This window comes from Toxorhynchites rutilus, chromosome 3 (assembly GCF_029784135.1).
Source record: "Toxorhynchites rutilus septentrionalis strain SRP chromosome 3, ASM2978413v1, whole genome shotgun sequence".
NCBI lineage: Eukaryota > Metazoa > Arthropoda > Insecta > Diptera > Culicidae > Toxorhynchites > Toxorhynchites rutilus.
In genome coordinates this window covers 322,614,065-322,635,774 of record NC_073746.1, presented here as the reverse complement: position 1 = coordinate 322,635,774, position 21,710 = coordinate 322,614,065, and the positions used below count along the sequence as shown (strand labels likewise).

General features: G+C 37.6%; 3 protein-coding genes and 3 pseudogenes across 4 annotated transcripts in view; 3 read left to right on the top strand and 3 right to left on the bottom strand.

Moving 5' to 3' along the window:
* Nucleotides 1-922: 922 nt before the first annotated feature.
* LOC129777495 (zinc finger and SCAN domain-containing protein 12-like) lies at nt 923-2,658 on the bottom strand. The gene is made up of 2 exons (XM_055783785.1): nt 2,450-2,658; nt 923-2,231 (listed from the first exon to the last, which is right to left on the bottom strand). The coding sequence occupies exons 1-2, from the start codon at nt 2,561-2,563 to the stop codon at nt 996-998; spliced, it is 1,350 nt and encodes a 449-aa protein (XP_055639760.1). The 5' UTR covers nt 2,564-2,658; the 3' UTR covers nt 923-995.
* Nucleotides 2,659-12,803: 10,145 nt separating this feature from the next.
* On the top strand, nt 12,804-12,999 carry LOC129780888 (U4 spliceosomal RNA; annotated as a pseudogene).
* Nucleotides 13,000-15,751: 2,752 nt separating this feature from the next.
* On the top strand, nt 15,752-17,348 carry LOC129779899 (something about silencing protein 10). Its single transcript, XM_055787664.1, has one exon. The coding sequence runs from the start codon at nt 15,864-15,866 to the stop codon at nt 17,283-17,285; it is 1,422 nt and encodes a 473-aa protein (XP_055643639.1). The 5' UTR covers nt 15,752-15,863; the 3' UTR covers nt 17,286-17,348.
* LOC129779898 (squamous cell carcinoma antigen recognized by T-cells 3) overlaps nt 17,304-21,710 on the bottom strand; it is a 52,604-nt gene continuing 48,197 nt past the window's right edge. For both annotated transcript variants that reach the window (XM_055787663.1, XM_055787662.1), the window contains one exon: nt 17,304-17,665. In XM_055787663.1, the coding sequence (XP_055643638.1) occupies nt 17,521-17,665 (145 nt within the window). In that variant the 3' untranslated portion in view covers nt 17,304-17,520. The remainder of the gene's footprint in view (nt 17,666-21,710) is intronic.
* On the bottom strand, nt 17,921-18,001 carry LOC129780938 (U4 spliceosomal RNA; annotated as a pseudogene).
* Nucleotides 21,410-21,521, top strand: LOC129780650 (U4 spliceosomal RNA; annotated as a pseudogene).

Sequence of the window (21,710 nt, the reverse complement as noted above, 5' to 3'; positions counted from 1 at the left end):
TAAAATCACTGCTACAGGATCGCGTGGAGCACTTCATTTTTAATTTCAGGTTATGATTTCTATGCTCATGAGTGTCTATGCTGGCTACAGAAAGACGGCCATCTTAGCAATCCCTTGGTCCAGCCCGTCAAACAACGATGTTGTCCAGTCGGTGTCCACACAAAGAATGTGATCGTTACGGCAGCGGAGCGGGGATTTTTAAGCTGAATGGCTGGCTCGAGAATTACGCATGTGTGAGACTGCGACCGATGTTTCGTTCATTTTTTTCTTTTTCCTTTCCAATCGTGCTTCATTCTATTTCGCTGCTGCTCTGGTTGCCCGTTTTGGTCGGTACGATTTGAGGAGCACAAAATGGGCACATAGTGCATTTTGACAATGCTTGATATTTCACAATTATTCAATTATTTATCTCATGAAAAATTAAATGTTATTCGTTATGATAGATGCGTAGATATATTTCCTATCAATTGATGTAAAAACCTTTGCGATCTATTGAGAAATGCTCGAGTTATAAGCGTTCCAAATCTTGCATTTTTTCCTACTTGTTCAGTGCCTAGATTTCCATTTCACCCCCTATATCTTCCGGTTAGACGTAGTCCTACGTCAAAACATTTCACATGGATGCGGTGGGCAATCAAAGATAAACCCAACGACTGACGTCACTATTCGAGAAATGGTTACGGCAGCTCATGCTATGTCGCTCGAAACTCTACCATCTTCAATATCTTTTTTCCAGTGCATTGGGTGTACCCCATAGAATGTCGGGGTTTCATCATTATTATTATTATTTTTCGATTATTTATAACATTAAAACTCAGCACATCTATATTTTAAAATGAAGTGTTCAAAATATGAGTCTAAGTGGCATTGCATTCCATGATTACTGTCATCATGATTTTTGAGATGAAAAAGAGTGCCATGCTTTATGGTTTTTTTTTCAATTTTTAATCGAATAACCCTATATGTATCAAAGCCGAAGGTTTTGTCCTACCATTCTACGCACCGCCACCAGCGTGCATACGCTTGATGTGTTGATCCAACCGATTCTTCCTTCCATAGCTTGCCCCACATTGGTCACACTTAAACGGTTCAATGCCCTCGTGGACTTTCTGTCGGTGAAATTTTCTCGCGCTGAAATTATTGAACCACTCATCACACAAATCGCATTTGTACGGTGTTGGGTTGCTGTGGTGACGCTGATGATTCCGCAATGCCTGCTTCCGCTTGAAACGCGCCGGGCACTGATCGCAGGGAAACGGCTGCTCTTCCGTATGCGTCACCATATGGATTGGAACCTCGAACTTCTTGAGAAATGTTTTGGCGCAAATTGGACAGGAATGTGTTTTCTCCGAATTGTGTAGCTTCAGATGATTGCGGAGCGAACCGACCTGGGTAAATCGTTTGCCGCACTCTTCACATGCATAGTTGCGTTCGGTAGTTATGCAAATTTCTTCGTGTTTCTTCAGTGTGCTTCTTGCAAGGAAAGCATTTCCACATGAGGTACAAACGTACTCGCGCTTCTTGTATGGTCGTGCTTTATGTTGAGCGAGATGTTTCTCCGTTAGAAATCGCTGGAAGCAAATTTCGCATTCATACGGTCGTATCACGTTATCTGCAATGCGATATTTCTTATGCTGATCGGTTCTATGAGCTTCGAAAGCCTGCTGACTTTCGAAAATCTCCGACGGACAGCTACAGCAAACGAATCTCGAACTAGCCTCAGTTTCTGCTTCCAAGTGTGGTATTAATTTTTGTTTCCGAGGTCTCCTGCTGATAAGTTGTTTCCGTTTCGCAGGTTTAATATCTTCTTCCGACTCCGAAGCTGTTCCTGAATTCTCATCCACGTCCGAGTACCCTGGATCACCCAGAGAAGCCAACACTTCATACTCTTCTTTCACAGCGTCAGTTTCTTCAACGACCCATTCTTCCGTTAAGACATTCGACTCGGGGTAATCTCCATTATTCGACGAATAAGTTCCCTTATTGTCCAAGTCTGCAAGTTGCAGTTCAGCATTTGAATCTACCTGCAGTTCTACATTGCAGCTATCATCGTGTGGGACGTTTTTGGAGAGCACATCTTCGGACTCAACCGAGGTGTTATGCTCCGCTTGGAGTTTCTCTCGCAAATAGGCATCCGCTTCCAAACATTGTTGTCGTAGTTTAAAGAATTTGAGAAATTCCTCCGTACAGAAACCGCAAATAAGTTGGGTGAGGCCGTCTTGTCGCTTGATCTGGAATGAGCGGCATCTTGTGAGATAATTCTAAATTAACTTAATGATTACTAGATAATAGCTACATTCTAGTCTTTTTGGAAATGCTAAAATGTTGATACAAAACGTTAATTATATTACTATTGTGAGGATACAGAAACATTGCATGAATGTGAACACATTCATTTACCCAACGGCCACAAACTCCTGATCTACGTTTTTTTACTGCGCACACCCACCTGAATTCCAGTGCAGACCATTATCGCCTTTGCGATGGTCCGTTTATCTCGAACGGAGAATAGGGAATAATATTCATAATAATCTTGACTTAAGCACACACGACACACGCTCATGCTCGGGCATAGATTTGAATGAATCGATTTTGATTTAGCGTACCGCAAAGAAAATAAATATCGAAGCCTTGCAACACAGCTGCAAATACAAATTCTTACCAATGTAAACAAGTTGGATTTTGACATCCTCTGAGGTCAAGATATACGAAACAAGGTAGTGAGCACTCCCCGAATCCGACCGTAAACAACTGGTTGAGTGTAAACCAAGCCCCGGGCAAGGGGATATGATCCGCGAGTCAAGATGTGCTACAAATTTAGCTGTCATTGCCAAACCTATCAAATTACTCGGCGAACTCAAGGCAAATCTATGGAACAAGGTGCGCCCATTCGTTAACTAAAAAAAGAATTGTTTTTTGAAAAAAAAAATTATGTGAAATGTAATGATCATGATGATCACAAGGGTCTGAATGATAATATAAAACGTAGAACCCTAGGTTGATCACTTGAAATGTAGTATTATATTATAATGTAAACCAACTTAAGAACATCTGGCTTAAAACGCACGTAAACGTAAACTTCATATTTAACTCGAAACAATCGTTAAATTTGTGAAAATTTAAAGAAGGTAGTTTTGAAATCTTATAAATAGTATGTAGATTTTTAAGTTATTCGATTACTTAAAACACGTAGTCCTGACGCTTACTTAGCCATTTGGTTGTATATTTCCAAATATTTTACAACACAATAATCACAAAAACTCACCATTATAATATAAAATCAGCATCAAACACAATTTCAGTTTCATATTATTTCACAATTTTCGAGGAAACGTATTACTCTATTACATAGAATACATATTGAATACAGAAAAGTAAATTTTCATTCATTATTTTTTGTTCTAGAAGTGTGTTAATTTCGTCCTTAATTTCGTTTTCCAAATGGCGCAAATCATTATGGTGCCTTCAACGCAAAGACAATAAATGAAACGCTTGCAGCGTAAAACGTAATGAATATAATGAATATAGCAATGAGTATTTCATAAAGTATCAGTATATTCCACAAATTGTGCTCAATCGTCTTAATTTACTTTTGTGTATTTTTTAAATGGCTGCAGAAAACCACTTCACGTTTTGACCCACCTGGTAGTATGTTAAGTGCCTTGTTTTACACCAGCTTGAGAGTTTGGCAGTTCTCGCGAGTGACAGTGGTCGCAAATTGCATTTGCGACCCGGACATGTCAAATCCTATGTGCTAGTATACGGATGCCCTCAGGCTGGTGTAAACACATAACGTCTTACTATCGAGCTGCATTTGTTCAAACATATCAAACCGAAATCATTTCTCGCGCAACTTTTGAAAAGGTAACAAATGTAAACAGATAGAGTTAAAGGATACACTCTATTAGTTTTCAATCATTGAATGCATTACAAAAACAATCGTTCATGTATCTATCTTCTTCATCTTTTTATCGCTGATACAAAAAATGTCCAATGTACATATTCGGGTTTTGAGCACTCGGCTGTTACTTCGAACGCCACTTTACTCCGACGTTCGAAAAGTCCGAAGTAACAAAGCAATCAAAACAAAACGAAGTCGTTTTGAGTTTTTGTTTCTTTCAGGTGTTGTTATCGATTTCAGTGCTATTCAACGAGTGATAACAATGATAATCTGTCTTTAGAACGATATGCTGATATTTGGATTGTTTTTTTTTTTTTTTTATCTTCGCTTATTTTTCGTCGGCCTATTTCCGCCACTTTAGTGCCAATCACCGACATCAGGGAGGCGACTCCACCTGTTCCTACCTATCAGACTCAACAACTCATGAGCCGGGCCAACTTCTTTTACTTCCGCTCCGAAGGAAGACGTAACCAGAGATTTTTCGCCTCAGAAAATCCCAACGACGCCAGCTGGGATTGAACATTTGGATTGTTGTTTAATAGTTAGTTTCAAACTCTTATCGTGCAACACGATATGTCCAATGTGCAAACGCGGGCATTCGAAACGTCCATGTAACATTTTTCGCTCCGAAGCTTCAACTTTAAGCTTAAATCACGAAACAACAGTTACGATAGGTTTTTCAGAGCTATTATTGACTGCTAATGGTGAAAGTAGTGATAAAGATCGATACCTTTTAAGATAATTCGCAGAATAATTGTCGGCTCTTCAACTTTGTTTTTCTCGAGTTGACGAAAATGTTACATTGAACCTTTTCAAAAGTTACACGAGATTTCCTTAGGTAGAATGTCGAACTAGGTTATTTACCATGATCTGATACGGTTCTTTTATTCTTATCTATCTAAATGAAAAATAGGTTTGAAATAGAAAGTTTCGAATAAATATGCGAACAACACACACTGAAATCAATAATATTTGTGTGCTGTAAGCTTCTTCTTCTTCTTGAATGGCGTTAACGTTCCCTGTGGAACTTTTGCCGTCTCAACGTATGCATTAACTAGCGTCATTTATTAATTTGAGATTTGAGATTTTCTAAGCCAAATAACACGCCTTGAATGTATTCCGAGGGGCAAGCTCTAAAATACGCGTGATCACAGTGCAAGTCGAAGGAAATTTCTTTGACGAAAAAATCCCCCGGCCAGAACGGGAATCGAACCCGAACACCCGGCATGATAATGTGCGACGCTAACCACTCGGCCACGGGTGCACCAAGCTGTAAGCAGATTTGTTATTTGTAATTTTGTTCACAGAACGAAAACCTGCCAGTTCTAAACAAAACCCAGGAACCATGAGTTTTCGACAATTCATGTCATTTGAATTTTTCGCGGGATGTTTATGATATGTTTGAAGATTCATAAAAAATATTTGATACTTCAAATATCGTTAATTTAGTCGCTGATAGTTGTGCGCATAAGTGCTTTTCAAAAGCTGGATGAACATTCATCTCGAGAACTCTACGGCCGATTTGGCTAAATTTTGGTTGAAATATGTAAAAATGTATCCTCCAACAAGTAACGTAGCGGTTTTTCTAAATTTAAGAAAATGTCAAAATGGCGGTCATACGATTTAATTTTTTTCAATTTTTGTGCTAAAAAACGTCACTTAAAAGTCTCATATAAAATTCAAAAACCGCTTCGCAACGTGATAGAAAATACATTCCTATATGCTAAAAACAAATTTCAAAAATCGACAAATCGGACACATACATTCTGAGATAAATGTGCCGACAGGTGAATACAGGTATATGCTGAACAGAATCAAAATCTTCTGAAGGATTCGATGGTTGACACCATTGACACAATAGTACAATAGCGAGAATTCAACCATACAGCGAGGATTGTCATAGTTTCCGTAGATGTTATGTGTCACTATGTAATTTTGAGTTTACTTCATGAACGACTAGCCCATTCAGCAGGGTCGTTACCCCAACGCTCACTGTCAACTACTTGACGTCAGTTGGGAACTGATGGGAATTCTCTCTTGTGTTCTACACACGTCCACAATGGTTAGAGGCCTCAACCACGTTCTAACTTCACCTCAAAGGCTGAGATGGCCCCTCTTTCCACCAAACTATATGGGGCGAGGCTTGGTAAACTCTTTCGAGTTCGATTACGGTATACGGTATAAGAAGAAGATTTTATAGAAGAAGAACCATTCCAAAAAGAATATATGTTTTATTATATGTGTTTGGTATGTGTATTTACTCATTATTTCCCTAATTCCTCTTTTCTATTTTGTCCTACTAGTGACGTCACATTTTTCGTGTAATACTTGCGCAAATTTGAGCAATGTGGTGACACATGCTGATGGTTAAGAACCCTGCTTATAAAGCATTGTGGGTGAACACACGAAAGCTAGGAGAAACAATAGATCAAACCAGCTTAACTTTTCGTAGCCAATGAGCAGGGGTCTGACATGCTGATGAGTTTTTATTTGTTTACAGTATGGCGTGTGGTCTCTGTAATGTATCTATAGTGTTTATTTGGAATATATTTATTTAATTATGAAACCGAACGGTTACAACTACAACAAGTACGGTGGTAGTGCAACACCCGTGACGATATCCTGACTGGTGTTCCGCCAGAAGGCGTGAGTGAGAAAATTTTCAGTAAAAATGTCGGAAAAAACGGGTATTTGAATAGTAAACTACAAAAGTAGGCTTATAGGAACAGCAAACGACGCCATATTTTTTCCAGCTCTCTTGACATTTCTCTTCAGTAAGATTTGTCGTTTCATAATGGAAAGATATACGATCCAACAACGAGTCAAGATTATGAAAATTTACTACCGAAATTCGGAGTCAATGACCTCAACTTTAAGAGCGCTACGTCCAATTTATGGTCGTCATAATCGTCCGCATGCACAGTACAAAATGTTCCCGTGCCAATGAGACAAAAAAGTACCCGTAGTGTCGTCGATGTGGCGAATTGTGCGAAAAGATCTTGGCCTACATCCTTACAAGACCACCAGAAGCGTCGTATGTTTGTGAATTGGGCTAAGCAACGACTTGAAAATGATCCGGATTTTCATCGAAAAATCATCTTCAGCGATGAGGCTCATTTCTAGGTGAATGGCTTCATCAATAAGCAAAATATGCGTTATTGGTCAGGCAGCAATCCACACGTACTCCATGGATCACCACTGCATCCCGAAAAAAATACAGTTTGGTGCGGTTTATAGTCCGGCTGCGTCATTGAGCCGTTACTGTGAATGGGAATCTCTACCGCTCAATGATAACCGAATATTGTTGGCCCGAATCGGGTGATATGGACTTGGCAATATGTGGTTTCAACAGGACGGCGCCTCAAGCCACACTGCGAATTTAACAATCGATTTATTGAAAACCAAGTTAGACTATGTGAAATTGCAACAGTATCGACCGATTTATGGTTGAAAACCGTCAAAAATTAGGTTCAGCGTCTGGACTTCTGCAAGCGTGCCCATACATACATAATGGCATCAAATATACTTTCCCATGAATAAGTAATTTTTGTTTTATTTAAAAAAAAAACTTTTGTAGCGCTCTTATTGAAAAACCCAATATATAGACAAATGGTTTAATAAGGGCGATTACACATTATCCGGTTTCAGCCGGACCGGTTTCAAAAAACGCCGCTGGGTTTGGACGGATAACCGGTTAACAATGTGAAAAAGACCTCGCGCTACACAAAACCGTGCATCTCTCACATACACATACGTGCATTTATTTATATAGTGGATTGACAGGTAAACATTGCTACAAATACTCCTGCTACATGCAGCCGTTTGTATACGGAAAACCTTGAAACCACAGCTGCTGCACCAATTACGAGTCTTCTCAAATTTGCGTTCCTTTGGAGAGTATATACGGCCGTGTTAAAAAAAAAAAAAAAAGGAACACGGCAGATCTTGCGAAAATTACGCGCATCCTGCATCAGGACGGTATTATTACCGATAGGTGCGATCCAGCGGTCGAAAGTGTGAATCTTCTCGCCCCATTTCAAAATACAATTCAATGACAAATAAATTTAAAAGTCCAGTTGCTGTGTATTTATCCATATCCATATATATAAATTGTTTTATTTCCAAACTTACACAAACAGTATTATTCAATCCATACACTCTGTTGCCACATATTTCCAATAGAATTTGAATGAACCAATAAAAAACATTTCGTAAGCTAAGGGCACTACTCAATTATTTATTCACTTCCTGTGATTTTCTTAGAATTAGCCTACGAGATAATCCATCTATTCTAGAGTGTCTTTTTATTCCACCATTGCAGTATGAATCTTTACGATTAGAACAACATAATTTTCCTTCAGAAACTATTTCATCACTGCTTCCGCAGATTCCTCGAGCGCGTACTCCCGGGGCAGGGACGGCTTCTCGAGCGTATTTCGCATCAACACATAGTTATCAATACGCGGATCCTAGGCGAAAAATGACCGAATCAGATATGCCAGCTGGATGATTTCGCTCTGACAGAGCGGATGCTTCTGCATCGGGCAGGAGAACATCTTGATCACCGGTCACATGACAGACAGTTTGGTCTTGAGCTTCTCGAGCCGAGCCTTGTCATCGATCGCTTTCCGGGTCAGGTCAAACTGTGTGGAATGCCCAATAAGAATATTACTAGAGAGCTATTTTTGGTGTGTTCAAATTAACAAAAACTGACCTTCACATTCAGCTCGATAAAATCGCTCACCATTGCTTTGCTTTGAGCAGAAACCTGCATCACTAAACTTTTTCCACAGTAGCGAAATAAAGGAGTAAATGTAAATCCATCCATATCACTTGCAAATTCTGAATTTCAAAAACAACAAACAAACGTCAATAGCACACACATACTAATACATGGGACGAAAAACTGCCTGAATTGTACTAATACTAACAGACATGACAAACAACTGTCAATCCGCGTTGATGGCATGGAACTTCTTGCTCTGCTTTTGGGAAATGATAGTGATAATAGATTTTCAGGTGCAATAAACACATGTTTGAAAATAAAAGTTATGAATGAAAATTAACTTCTTCTTATAAAATATGTTATTTTCGTAATGGAGTAACACGTTCTTTTGCAAGTGGAGAAAACCCCCTGATCAATAATTATATTTGATGATGATTTTGTATTACAATTATGAGTTTCAGTGAAAATATGAAGAAAATTATACAAAAATGATTAAATGATAATCAGTTCACGGGTTCTAAGCTAAGTGGTGCGGACTCAATCCACTTCATTTTCAAGCAAATTCATGCATGTTTTCAAGCGATTTCTTGCAATAAATTCTTAGACCACCAGAGATGCCAGATTTACAAATATGTTTGTAAATTTACAGACATGTCTGTAAAACACTTTTTGTTTTTGTTGTAGACTTTTTGGATATAACAATATTTCACAGGTTTTTGAAAAATAAAAGGGCTCTATTCATCACATCAAAAATATTCGACTCACCATATGACATTTTCCACAGTTTTAATACAGAAAAGTTATTATATTTAGTTTATATCAATACACATGACGTTAGACCAGCTATTCTCAACCTGCGGCCCGGCAGTCTTTCTGGTTGGCCCATCTGGTGTGTATGAAGTTTGGAACCCGTACTTTTGCCCTGACATCATTGCAGACGAAAGAGAGGATACGGTTATTCACAATTAATGAAAAATTGCATTCTCTGCAGGTAACGAAAAATCTTGAACGAAAATTGTCTCTGATAATAATTTTTTGTTCTAGATAAGATTGTTTTGCTGAAATGCAAGGAGATTTATTGAAAAATAGTAAGGCTAGGGTCAGGACTATGTCTTCTTAGTATTAAAACAAAATCGAATAGAAATTTTCATTCTATTCTCAACAATTTACATTCGCTTTCGGGCCTGCTTATGACGAAAAATGGGTTACTGTTCGATATTGTTACCACAGACATAGTTCATGGCTAAGTGGGGATCTAAAACTTGTATAGCCTTGCATGGCGGATGGAAAATATACACTGTATTTTCTTATAAGTTTCATCAACGACAAGACCGCAAACCTTGGTGGATGTCCAATATATCAACGAAGAAATACCGATTTTTATAAAAATTAACAACGCGTATGTATGTGTATGTATGTATGTGTAGATCGTTGAAACATTTAAACACACTTACAACACATAAGTTATTAAGTGGTCCGAAAAATCAATTTTTTCCACTTTTTCCCAAAAATGACAAATGAAAATTAAAAACTTTTGAATCACTGAATCGATTTAGATGATCGACATATAAAATTGAAACTAATGACTTAGCCTTTTATTAAAAAATATTTAACTTGCGAAAAAAATAATTATATTTTAGTAATTATTGATCGTAGTCGTTTTTTATTTTTTTTTTGTGACTTTGGACTAGAGGGCGCTATATTTTTATATTTTTCCTTGAAAACTGAGGATTTTTTACATAACATATCTCGATATCAGAGATGCTATTTTTTTGTTTTTTTAGATATGATGTTTCAAAGTAATCCGGTGAATCGAAAAATCATTTTTTTCCCCTTTGTCCAAAAATAACTTTCTGCAAAAAATCATAACATTTGAACTACTGAACCGGTTTTGATGATCGATGTATTAAATGGAAGCCAATAAGCAAAATTTGAAAAAATATCACACTTGCGGGACGGATATTAGCAGCATAGTTCTAGTTTAGTCACATATGAATATTGATCGAAGACTTAAAACATGTTAAATTTACAAATTTATAACTTAAAAACGATAATTATAACATCTCCGATATCGAGATATGTTAGGTAAATAATCCTCAGCTTTCCATAAAAAATATAAAAAAAATATAGCGCTCCTATCTTTAAACGAGAAAACTATGAAAAAATAACTCAATCAATAATTACAAAAACAAGAATTAAATTTTTTCGCAAAAGTAACATTTTTCCAAAGAAAAATAGCTCGTAAGCTTCAATTTGATCATGTCGGTCCAATAGTTCAAGAGTTATGTTTTTGTAGTGGGAAAAATGGGTAAAATTTGTTTTTCAAACCATCGATTAGTTTTGAAAAATCATATTTCAAAAACGAAAAAAATAGCATCTCTGATATCGAGATATTTTATGTAAAAAATTCTCACGTTTCAAGAAAAAATATAAAAAAATATAGCGCCCCCTAGTCCAAAGCCATGAAAACATTAAAAAACGAGTACAATCAATAATTACGAAAATAGGATCCATGTTATCTGCAAGTTCAATATTTCTCAATTAAAGCTCATTGGCTTCAATTTGATATGTCGATCATCTAAATCGGTTAAGTGGATCGAAAGTTATAAATTTTTGAAAAAAGTCATTTTGGGAAAAAGTGGAAAAAAATGATTTTTTGGATCACCCTAAAATGGAAATGGGCACCCCAATGAAAAAATAAAAAAATACGAGTCTAATGTTTTGCGATAAAGTACAACATTACCACTTTTGACGAAGATCTGAGAACCACTATATTGGTTTGGCATGGAATGGCTGTATATATATATACAAAATACAATCTTACGTGCATCACGATGTACAAAGTATTAATGAATATGTGAAAATTAACGTTAAAAGACATTTCTATAGATCTGCACACTTTTACAGACTTTTCCACATTTTTAACAGACATTCACATGTTTTTACAGACTTTTTTTAAAAATCATCTGGCATCTCTTCCTTCCACTTTTTATGGAATATTTTGAAATCGCAGGAGTAAACATTTACGTGACTCTGACTTCGTTTGTTTTTATTTCGTTCGGAAAAACGTTATGTCAAAGAGAGGGGACATTAAAAAGGCGTAGCTCAGTGAAAGGCTGAGATGCTCTTTCAGAGATGCAATGGTTAATTAAACAATTTACGGAAAAATGTAGTTCGTTCATTTTATTGTTTGAATTATTTTTGCCCCTGACAACAATACCTCTTTTATAGTGTTGATTATCATAAGAAAAATAACACTCCTGATCGTTGGATCTCTTTTGACATTTCAATTGGATCTTTTTTGACAGCCGTTTTGATTCAGTCCGCACTACCTAGGTTCTAAGTAATCAAATAACATGAAGTAAAAATTTTCATTCAAAATTTAAACAACTTGAAACTTAAAAGGTCTGATAATCTTATAGAGAATGATTTGCTTTCCCAAACTGATGTCTCCACCAGACGTCGGCACAATACTATTGTCATCGCGTGTAATGCTTGTCCGGTCACCGGACATTGCAGTCGCAGTAGACGGCTGCATCACGGCGCCGTAAAGAGGTTGGTACGGTCGAAATTTGCCATTTGGGTTTCAGACCGGTCCGGCAAAAACCGGATAAAGTGCGATTCACATACAACATTCACGTCACGTTCACGTCCCGTCACGTCACGATACGTCAATGATTCTACCATGAAATTCTCATGAAAACATTCACATACACCAGCAACGTAACGACCCGTCAGCATACGTTCAACGAAAACGACCGGCAGGGTTTGTAGAAAAGAATAATTGACGGAGACGGACGGCTCGTTTGGTTTTTGTCTGGGCTTTGTGTCTCGGCTTTTGTTTTGATTTGGTTATACAGTAATTTACATCTACATCGACACTAAGCTAATTGAACAGATCTGTGATGCAACACGTTTAATTAGACATTTTTACCTCTAGTTGGACATTTTTGTAAACATTGAGTTCGGGGCCCAAATTATGGCCCCACATTGAAAGTCGCCCCCAGTCGCAAATGTCCAATTACTGGTCAAAACCGACTCCAATGCGACACTGAGTGGTGCCTCAACATATCGCTTTATAAGTAACTTACTGTATTTTTTATGCTAACATATCTCTTAGCTCCAAATTTCTGAGTGAAAATCATTTGAAAAAAGCGAGTGAATGTCTCCGAGACTAGCTTTGCGCAGTGACGATATCCATTGAGGTTTATCCGAGGTGTGATTATTGCTAGTTGAACACTAAAAACCCGAGGCAAGTCTCTCTGTTGTTTACTAAGAACAAAAATAAACAAGTGACACTGATAATCGATCGACCGATCGATCGAACGATCGAATAACAATAGTTAGAAATTTATGAAAATAACATCTCTAAAAAATTCACATACGCTACCATACTGAAATGTCTTCACATATTTCATAATGTCTTTAAAATGTCTTCACAAAATCAAATGTCTTTAAGGCCCATTTATACGTTGCTAGTAGCTGACCTGACAGTGAGCAGCTACTGGGCCGGTAAACTCGCTTGACAATTGGTTGACTTGCCTTGTCCGTTCACACAGTGTGAGCTGCTGATGAGAAACTAGGTACTACATCATTGGCTTACCAGGGATGCCAGATGATTTTTCAAATATCCATCCAATAGTTAGAAACAGCTATCAGATCCGAATTTGACAGATGATTGATCCGAAATCGACTTCTCTATTGGCAGTTTTTATCTCAGGTTTTCAGTTACATTTATCATTACACAATTTTATCACGAAATACATGCTGATCGTGTATAAAAATAATTTGTGCTGAATTTCTTCGAACTGAAGGTACTATCCGAAAAAGCAGAAAGGCAAGAGGATTTGGACCATGAATTGGATGCAAAGAAAAGGAGCAACAAATACAATATTGAAGGAACTCTATGATGATGATCCTCTAGAGTACAGAGCAGTGTTGAGAAAAACACCTGAATAAGTGGAATAAGTGGAAACACTGTTGGATTTCATTGGTCCAAAAATACAACGCCAAGATACACTCATGAGGGATGCTATACCAGCAAGAGTGAAATTAAAAAACGACATTGATGTGCCTTTCTTCTGGAATATCGTTCAGATTGTTGGAGATATTTTTTTAGAATCTCGAGAGCATCCATAGCTAAGATAATTCCGAAAGTATGTGATGCTATAAATCGCAGTCTAAAAGATTTTTTTTGAATTTTATTTATTTCGTCTTGCCAGCACCAATTGTGAAATGAAAATGATAGTAGATTTACAGGTGGAACAATACTTTTTTTGCAAGTTGTGAGTGAATTTTGAATGAAAATTGTGTCCGATAATGATTCTATATTGGAGATTCTAAAGAAAACTATTTAAAAAAGAAAGCATGTAAAACAAAATAACAACGATTTCGTTTAGAAACTATGAGGTTTTTATTTGTTTTTCCAATAATTTTCAAGTCTAAAAATATCTTCGCATATTTTGAAATATCTTAAAAATCGAGACATGTCTTTACATTTGGCATCCCTGATTCGAACGCTAAATTTTGTTTTTGACGTTGTGAGGGATGCGAGTGCGAGTAAAATCAAAAAACTTTGAAGTAGCTCGCACGCCGGATCTCGCATGACACTAACTGGCATGATGTGTTCACACGGTGTGAGTAGTTGCACTGCAGTAACTGACTAGACCGTCTCGTATGCTTACTCGCACCGTCTGAACCCGGCTTTAAGGCCCATTTATACGTTGCTAGTAGCTGACTTGACAATGAGCAGCTACTGACCCGGTGGACTCGCTTGACAATTGGTTGACTCGCCTTGTCCGTTCACACAGTGTGAGCTGCTGGCGAGAAACTAGATACTACGGCACGGGTTTACCAGGGATGCCAGGCGACTTTTCAAATGTCCATCAAATAGTCAGAAACAGCAATCAGGTCCGAATTTGTCAAATGATTGGTCCAAAATCGACTTCTTTATTGGCAGTTTTCATCTTAGGTTTTCAGTTGAATGTATCATCACACAATTTTATAGCAAAACAAACGCTGATCGTGTTTAAAAATACATACTTTGTGCTGAATTTCTTTGAACTGAAGGTACTATCCGAAAAAGCAGAAAGAGAAAAGGATTCGGGCCAGGAATTAGATGCAAAGAAAAGGAGCAACAAATACAATATTGAAGGAACTCTACGATGAGGATCCCCGAGATTACAGAGCAGTGTTGATAATAACACCTGAACAAGTGAAAAAACTGTTGGATTTAATTGCTCCACGAATACAACGCCAAGATACAGTCATGAGGGATGCTGTACCTGCAAGAGTTAAATTAGAAATGACATTGATGTGCCTTTGTTTTGGAATATCGTTGGGATTGTTGTCGATATTTTTTAGAATCTCGAAAACATCCATAGCTCAGATAATTCCGAAAGGATGTGATGTTATAAATGGTAGTCTAAAAGATTTTTTTTTTTAATTTTATTTATTTTGTGAAATGAAAATGATAGTCGATTTGCAGGTGCAATAAATACGCTTCAAAAATTTTAATAATGAATGAAAATGTACTTTTTTAAATCGAATATGTATTCTGTTTCTTAGAACAATACTTTTTTTTGTAAGTTGTGATCTGATAATGATTCTATATTAGAGATTCTCAAGAAAACTATCTCAAAAAGAAAGCGTGCCCCGCCAGCGTGCAAAACGAAATAACAATTATTTCGTTTAGAAACTATGAGGGTTTTATTTGTTTTTCCAATAATTTTCAAGTCTATAAATATCTTCACATATTTTCAAATATCTTAAAAATAGAGACATTTCATTACATTTGGCATCACTGATTCGAACGCTAAATTCTGTTTTTGACGTTGTGAAGCATGCAAGTGCGAGTAAATTCAAAAAACTTTGAAGTAGCTCGCACGCCGGATCACACATGACAATAACTGGCATGATGTGTTCACACGGTGTGAGTAGCTGCACTGCAGTAACTGACTAGACCGACTCGTATGCTTACTCGCACCGTCTGAACCCGGCTTTACAGTGAGTCAAATGTCTTCAGAACGAAGACATGTTTTCAAACCTGGCATCCCTGCTTCAAAATGAACATGTCTTTACATCTGGCATCCCTGTAGAAGTCGATAAACGTCAAGAAACCCAAACACACAATCATTCGTAAACAAAAACACGTGCGTTGTAGACGAGGACGCGGGAGCAACAAGAATTTAGTGGTCTTTCGTAAAAATAGTGTCGAGCGTTCGTCTATTTCTGAGGATGCCGGATAAAATCAGCATATACGATGTGGGGGATCGATACGATCCCTCCGAGTCGGAGGGCGAATACGACGAGCGAGAGAAAAAGTTGCTAACCAAAATTCGCCACCGCAAGGATCGCAATCGTTTCGGTGGCGACGAGGAGGAAGTGCTGGGTTTCGCTGAGGATGATGATGACGAGGAAGAGGACGAGGAAGCGGAGTTCGATGAAATACGAAAGTTCGAACATGATAGTGACATCGAGGAAAAGGATGATGATGACGATCTGCCCAATCGGAAAGCATGGGGTTCCAAGGCGAGAAACTTCTACGGCACGGATTATGTTGATCAGGACTATGACAGTCTGACTGCACAGGAAGAGGAACGGGCGCGCTTGGAGGAGATTGAAGCGAAAGAGATTCAGCAACGGTTGGCGAAGGAGCTGAACGAAGCGGACTTTTCGTTAGACATTTTTGTTCCCGAACAGGATGCAGCCGATTTGGAGCCCACAAAAAGCAAGAAAAAGAAAGACAAGTCAGAGATTAGGCTGAAAACAGATCTTTCCGATTTGAGTGACCGACAAAAACGTGAACTGTTCAGAAAGGAAGCGCCCGAATTCGACGGTTTGGTAGAAGATTTCGAAAAGTACCTGCAAGATTGTCATGAAACGATGGAACCCGTGTTGATGTATTTGAGAGAGCGGAATATTACCGAGCATCCTTTCATCACAATGTTAAAAACGCGTTTTGAAATGTGTTTGAATTATTGTAACAACATTAGCTTCTATCTGTTGTTAAAAGCTAAGAAAATCAAGGTCCAAAACCATCCCGTGGTCAAACGGATGGTACAAATGAAGCAACTTTTACTGGAACTGGATCAAAAGTATGCAAACACTATCAAATCCCAGGTAGAAACGATACTAGAGCATATTGCTTCCGGGAAGGAATTAGTCTTTTCAGACGAACCAATCGCTGAAAAAGTTGAGTCGCCGAAAAAGAAGAAACTTGCGGCTTTACAAAACATCGAGAAATATGAACAGCAGGAGGAAGGGGATCAATCAGATGAAGACTCTGACGATGACTTTTCTGGGGAAGATGTTTCCGACGACGAAGAAATTTCGTCAGCTAAAAAACTTCGACTGGAGAGTGAATCCGAAGATGAACAGTTGCCTGGTGATGAAGCAATGGATGAGGACCAAGAGGAGACGATGGATGATGCGGAGGGTAAGCGAAAAATCACCTATCAAATGGCCAAGAACAAAGGTCTCACAGCACACAAGAAGAAAGAGCATCGCAACATTCGCGTTAAGAATCGTCGGAAGTTCCAGAAAGCGCTTGTTCGTCGGAAGGGTGCAATTCGACCGGTTCGGACGGAAACCACTCGATACGCTGGCGAAGCAACCGGGATCAAGGCTTACGTTAAAAGAAGTGTTAAAATCAAGTAGATTTGTTAGTGTGATTTATTTTATTTTTTATTTTTACTTCTCAAGTAAACTTTTCTGTAATAAAGAAATACATACTATTCATTACATATTCTGCGTTAAGAATACTTGCTCACAACATAAGAAGAAACTTCCTCGTACTTAACAGACAAGGTAACACACAGGCAGGAACATTTAGGTACGAAACAAAAGAAACAAGAAAAGTTACATCTACAGAAAAAGAAGAAAAAACTATAATCTACTTTAGAAGTAGCTTTCTGAAGTCTTCGTTAGATTTCGGCTTGTTGGTCGGAGGATTGTTTCCATTCGATGAAGCAGAGGCTCCACCAGTCTTCCTAAGGAGAGCTGTCGGAACCATCGTGGACAACATTTGCTTCGCGTCGCTATTGAAAAAACGAAAGGGAAAATCGTACATTAATGATATCACCGATTGGACAAAATTTAAAAGGATTCACTGAGCTACTCTCTCAAAAGTAATACTTTGAATCGGAGGCAAAGATCACTAAGGAGCCATTCATAATGAATTATGCTGACGGTGTTCAATCAGAGGGGAACAAGTCGCAAAACAAAAAAAACGATGGATGGGTTATACCTATGATGTAACCGCAAGGTTGACGTAGGACTGCTGTTGGCTTAGTAATCATTTGTATTTTTTCAATTAGCAATAATCGCACCTCGGATGTTCCTCACTGGGTACGACATCGCTGCTGCGCAGAGCTATCTTTTGTATGTATCGATTAAATTATTGATTAAACTAGTGAATGAATGAAAAAAAAATGCGAATTCAATTGCAAACAAATCCAAATTTAGGTCAATTCATGCATTATGGTAGTGATTATCGCAGCAAATAGTTATCAACCCTTTGCCTAATCATCAAACGGTATGCGTAGAAGTTCAGTGAGCTGGCGATATGAAGGAATATGTAGCTATAACCGAGCCAAAGCGTTGCATTTGTACCCGCTTTTGTAGACCGTGTTAGCAAAACGAATTCCGGAGTGTAAAAATGCATGGGGTGTTGGGGAAACATTCCGATTTGCAAAAGCGCAAACGAGTATAAAAACACCCGCTGTTTTCATCTAATTTGCAATACCAGTTTCCTCAGGTTCCATGGTTTTGAAGTCAGTGTTAGGGAAACATTCCGATTTTCAAAAGCGCAAACGAGTACAAAAGTACTCGCTGCTTGTATCTATTTTGCAATGCCGATTTCCCCAGGCTCCATGGTTTTTCTTTCGAATGAAGTGTTTCTCATACCATTTCGTTCAGTTCAGCTATTAACGCTCAAAATCACAGTCTCCGGCGTAACGCTTTCGTCTTCAAAACTTTAATTTTACACCCCAGTATAGAAATAAAAGACGTAGTCCTAATTTTGTTGTATTCGTCTCTTCCCGTAGATCAAAATAGTGGAGAGAAAAACCGGAAAGTTTTCGGAAAACTCTGAAGGAAAGCCGAAAAATTCGGAAAATTGAATTCCCACATGTTCGAAAATTACATCATAATAAGCGTTGTTAGTCCATTCGATATTTGCGCTATCGAAATTGATCTTTGTTCGTAAGTGGAAATGGATTTTCAGGCGAAATAACGCATTTCCATATCTTATATCTATATAAATAAAAATGTAAGGCAAAATCTGTTGGTTAGCGGAAAACCCGAAGAAGGGATGGTCCAATTTTAGCCTTCTTTATTTTGTTGTTTTCGTCTCTTCCCGTAGATCAATATAATGGAGAAAAATCGGAAAATCCTGGAGGAAGGTCGGAAACTTGAATGAATTGTTCGACAATTACATCATAATAAGCGTTGTTAGACCATTCGATATTTGCGCTATCGAAATTGATCTTTGTTCGTAAGTGGAAATGGATTTTCAGGCGAAATGACGCATTTCCATATCTTATATCTATAAATGCAAATGGAAGACCAAATGTGTTGATAAGTGCAAAACCCGAGGAAAGAATGGTTCAATTTGAGTCATCTATATTTCGTGGTATTCGTCTCTTCCCGTAGATCAATATAGCGGAGAGAAAAATCGGAAAATTTAATTCCCATATGTTCTACAATTAGCTAAGCGTTGTTAGTCCATTTGATGTTGGCGCAAACGAAGTTGATTTTTGTTCGAAAGTGGAAAAGGATTTTCAAACGGAATAACGCATTCCTATATCTTTTATCTATATAAACAAAAATGGAAGGCCAAATTTGTTGGTGTGCCCTAAACCCGAGGAAGGAATGGTACGATTTGAGCTGTCTTTATTTTGTAATATTCTCTGTATCAAACATGTATTCCATGCAACGGAGAAACATGTTATTTCCAAATGCTTGAAGAATCTTGAACGAGAATTGTATCTGAAAATAATTTTATATTATAAGGACGAATTTTTGTAGAGGTACTAGACAATTTATAGTAAAAGGAAATTGTAAAGGGTCAAAGGGTAATCAATCAATGAAGAGTTCAGTGATTGGACTCACTAGCGTTCACTTAGTAAAATGTTTGAAAGTATTCAAATCAAGAAATCTGTTTTGGGCGGGACGAAGTTCGTCGGGTCAGCTAGTATTTAATGAAAATTTTACAGCAAAAAAGCAAATATGACAATTATATTGCAAGTGGTTTGTACGGTGGTTGGCATCAGGTTGCTCGTTTCAAATACACAGGGTTTAGCAGTAAAACATATGCTTTGTATGTTTGTTTATAGCTTGCGTAATAGAACGCGGCATACCTGAAAATGTTATATTCGTTGCTCTCAAACGAGCAATTTCAACAACGGTGCTATTCGTAGACTCAATTAGTCCCGCTGTTGTGTGACCAACTAGCCCGTCTATATATGAAAAGAATATGAACATTTGATCAACATTAACATTTAAAATTAATACATACAATGAATCCTTGTTTTACGTTAGAACCGTTTTTTTCCATAATTCAAAACTATTTTTAGAACAAATTTTATAATGCGCAAACAGTGAATGACTTTTGGCAAAATCGGCACCACGCACGTATTTTTCAACCTACTTAATATAAGTTTTCCCAATTTGCTTATTTCATTGCATCAGCAATTCGCTATTTTTCATCCATAGATAGTCGATTTTTTGGACACTCATTTCGAGATATCGTCACTGACAAACTAGCCCCGCCCTACCCTAATGCTGTTTGCTTTTCTCTTTTCAACACTGTATAAATAGAATTTAAACTATTTTCAACTTCCAAATTCAAACCAACAAAAGTGTTTCTAGAAACGAATAGGTTCCTTGTTGAAATGTGCTCGAACCCATTAGCGTAGAAGGTACACGTTTTGATTTTATTAAAAAATGAATTTGGTTCACTCTGACTAAACGGATTAGTGAATAAAATAAATAAAAAAAACTTTTTAAGTTAAACGGTTTAAATGTGATTAAACATAATAATGTACTAAAAATTAGAAAATAACTAGGCAAGTAGCAGTTAGCAGTTATCACACCTCTCCTTCATTAGTCTAGGGCATTGATAAGACTAAAATAAAATCGTGGGACATATCATGAAGTCGCTAATTGTGGATAATGGAAATCCAACGAGCCCCACGATTTTATTTTAGTCTTATCAATGCCCTAGACTAATAAAAGAGAGGTGTGATAACTGCTAACTGCTACTTGATGGCATAACTGTGTTCTACTATTGAAGCCCTTTCATTTGATACCCATATTAATGGGGTTTTGACATAATATGTGGTTCGCAATTTGGTAGTGGCAGCCATCTTGGATTTGCATTTTTCATAGATAACCGTATTCTACTAGTCAAACCCTTTCATTTGATACCCATATCAACGGGGTTTTGACAAAATATGTAGTCCGCCATTTTGGATTTGCATATTTCATAAATAACTGTGTTCTACTAGTCAAGCCCTTTCATTTGATACCCATATTGATGGGGTTTTGGAAAACCCATATCGTTTTGATAAAATATGTGATCCGCCATTTTGTAGCGGCCGCCATCTTGGATCTTCAAGATCATGAAATACACAGTTTTATAATGACTACAGATATGAAGGTGTGTTCCAAATGTCAGCTAAATAAACCCGTTTAAAAATGCTGGTCTTCAGTGAGAGTGATCGCAAAATGTACTACTTCAGAATGCGGTTTAGACTGTCGCGATGACAATGAATGAATTTAGCTTTGCGCAGTGGCGATATCGTAACCAATGAGGTACATCCGAGGTGCGATTATTGCTAGTTGAAAACTAATGACAATGAATTCTCGCGTAACTTTTGAAAAGGTCCTAAGTAACAAAAGTAAACAAATCGAGTTAATGGATGCATACTATTAGTGCTCAATCATTGAATGCAATGCGAAAACAACCGTTCAAGTATCTATCCTTTTCACCTTTTTATTACTGATACAAAAAATGTCCAATGTACAGATTCGAATTTTAAGCACTCGACTATTACTTCGGACGCCACTTTCCTCTGACGC

What these genes read in the sequence shown, in the direction of transcription:
- LOC129777495 (XM_055783785.1), bottom strand. Translation starts at nt 2,563, where the DNA reads ATGAGCGTGTGTCGTGTGTGCTTAAGTCAAGATTATTATGAATATTAT. An exon ending in TGGTCTGCACTGGAATTCAG is followed by an intron (nt 2,232 to 2,449) that starts GTGGGTGTGCGC and finishes CGCTCATTCCAG; the next exon opens with ATCAAGCGACAAGACGGCCT.
- LOC129779899 (XM_055787664.1), top strand. Translation starts at nt 15,864, where the DNA reads ATGCCGGATAAAATCAGCATATACGATGTGGGGGATCGATACGATCCC.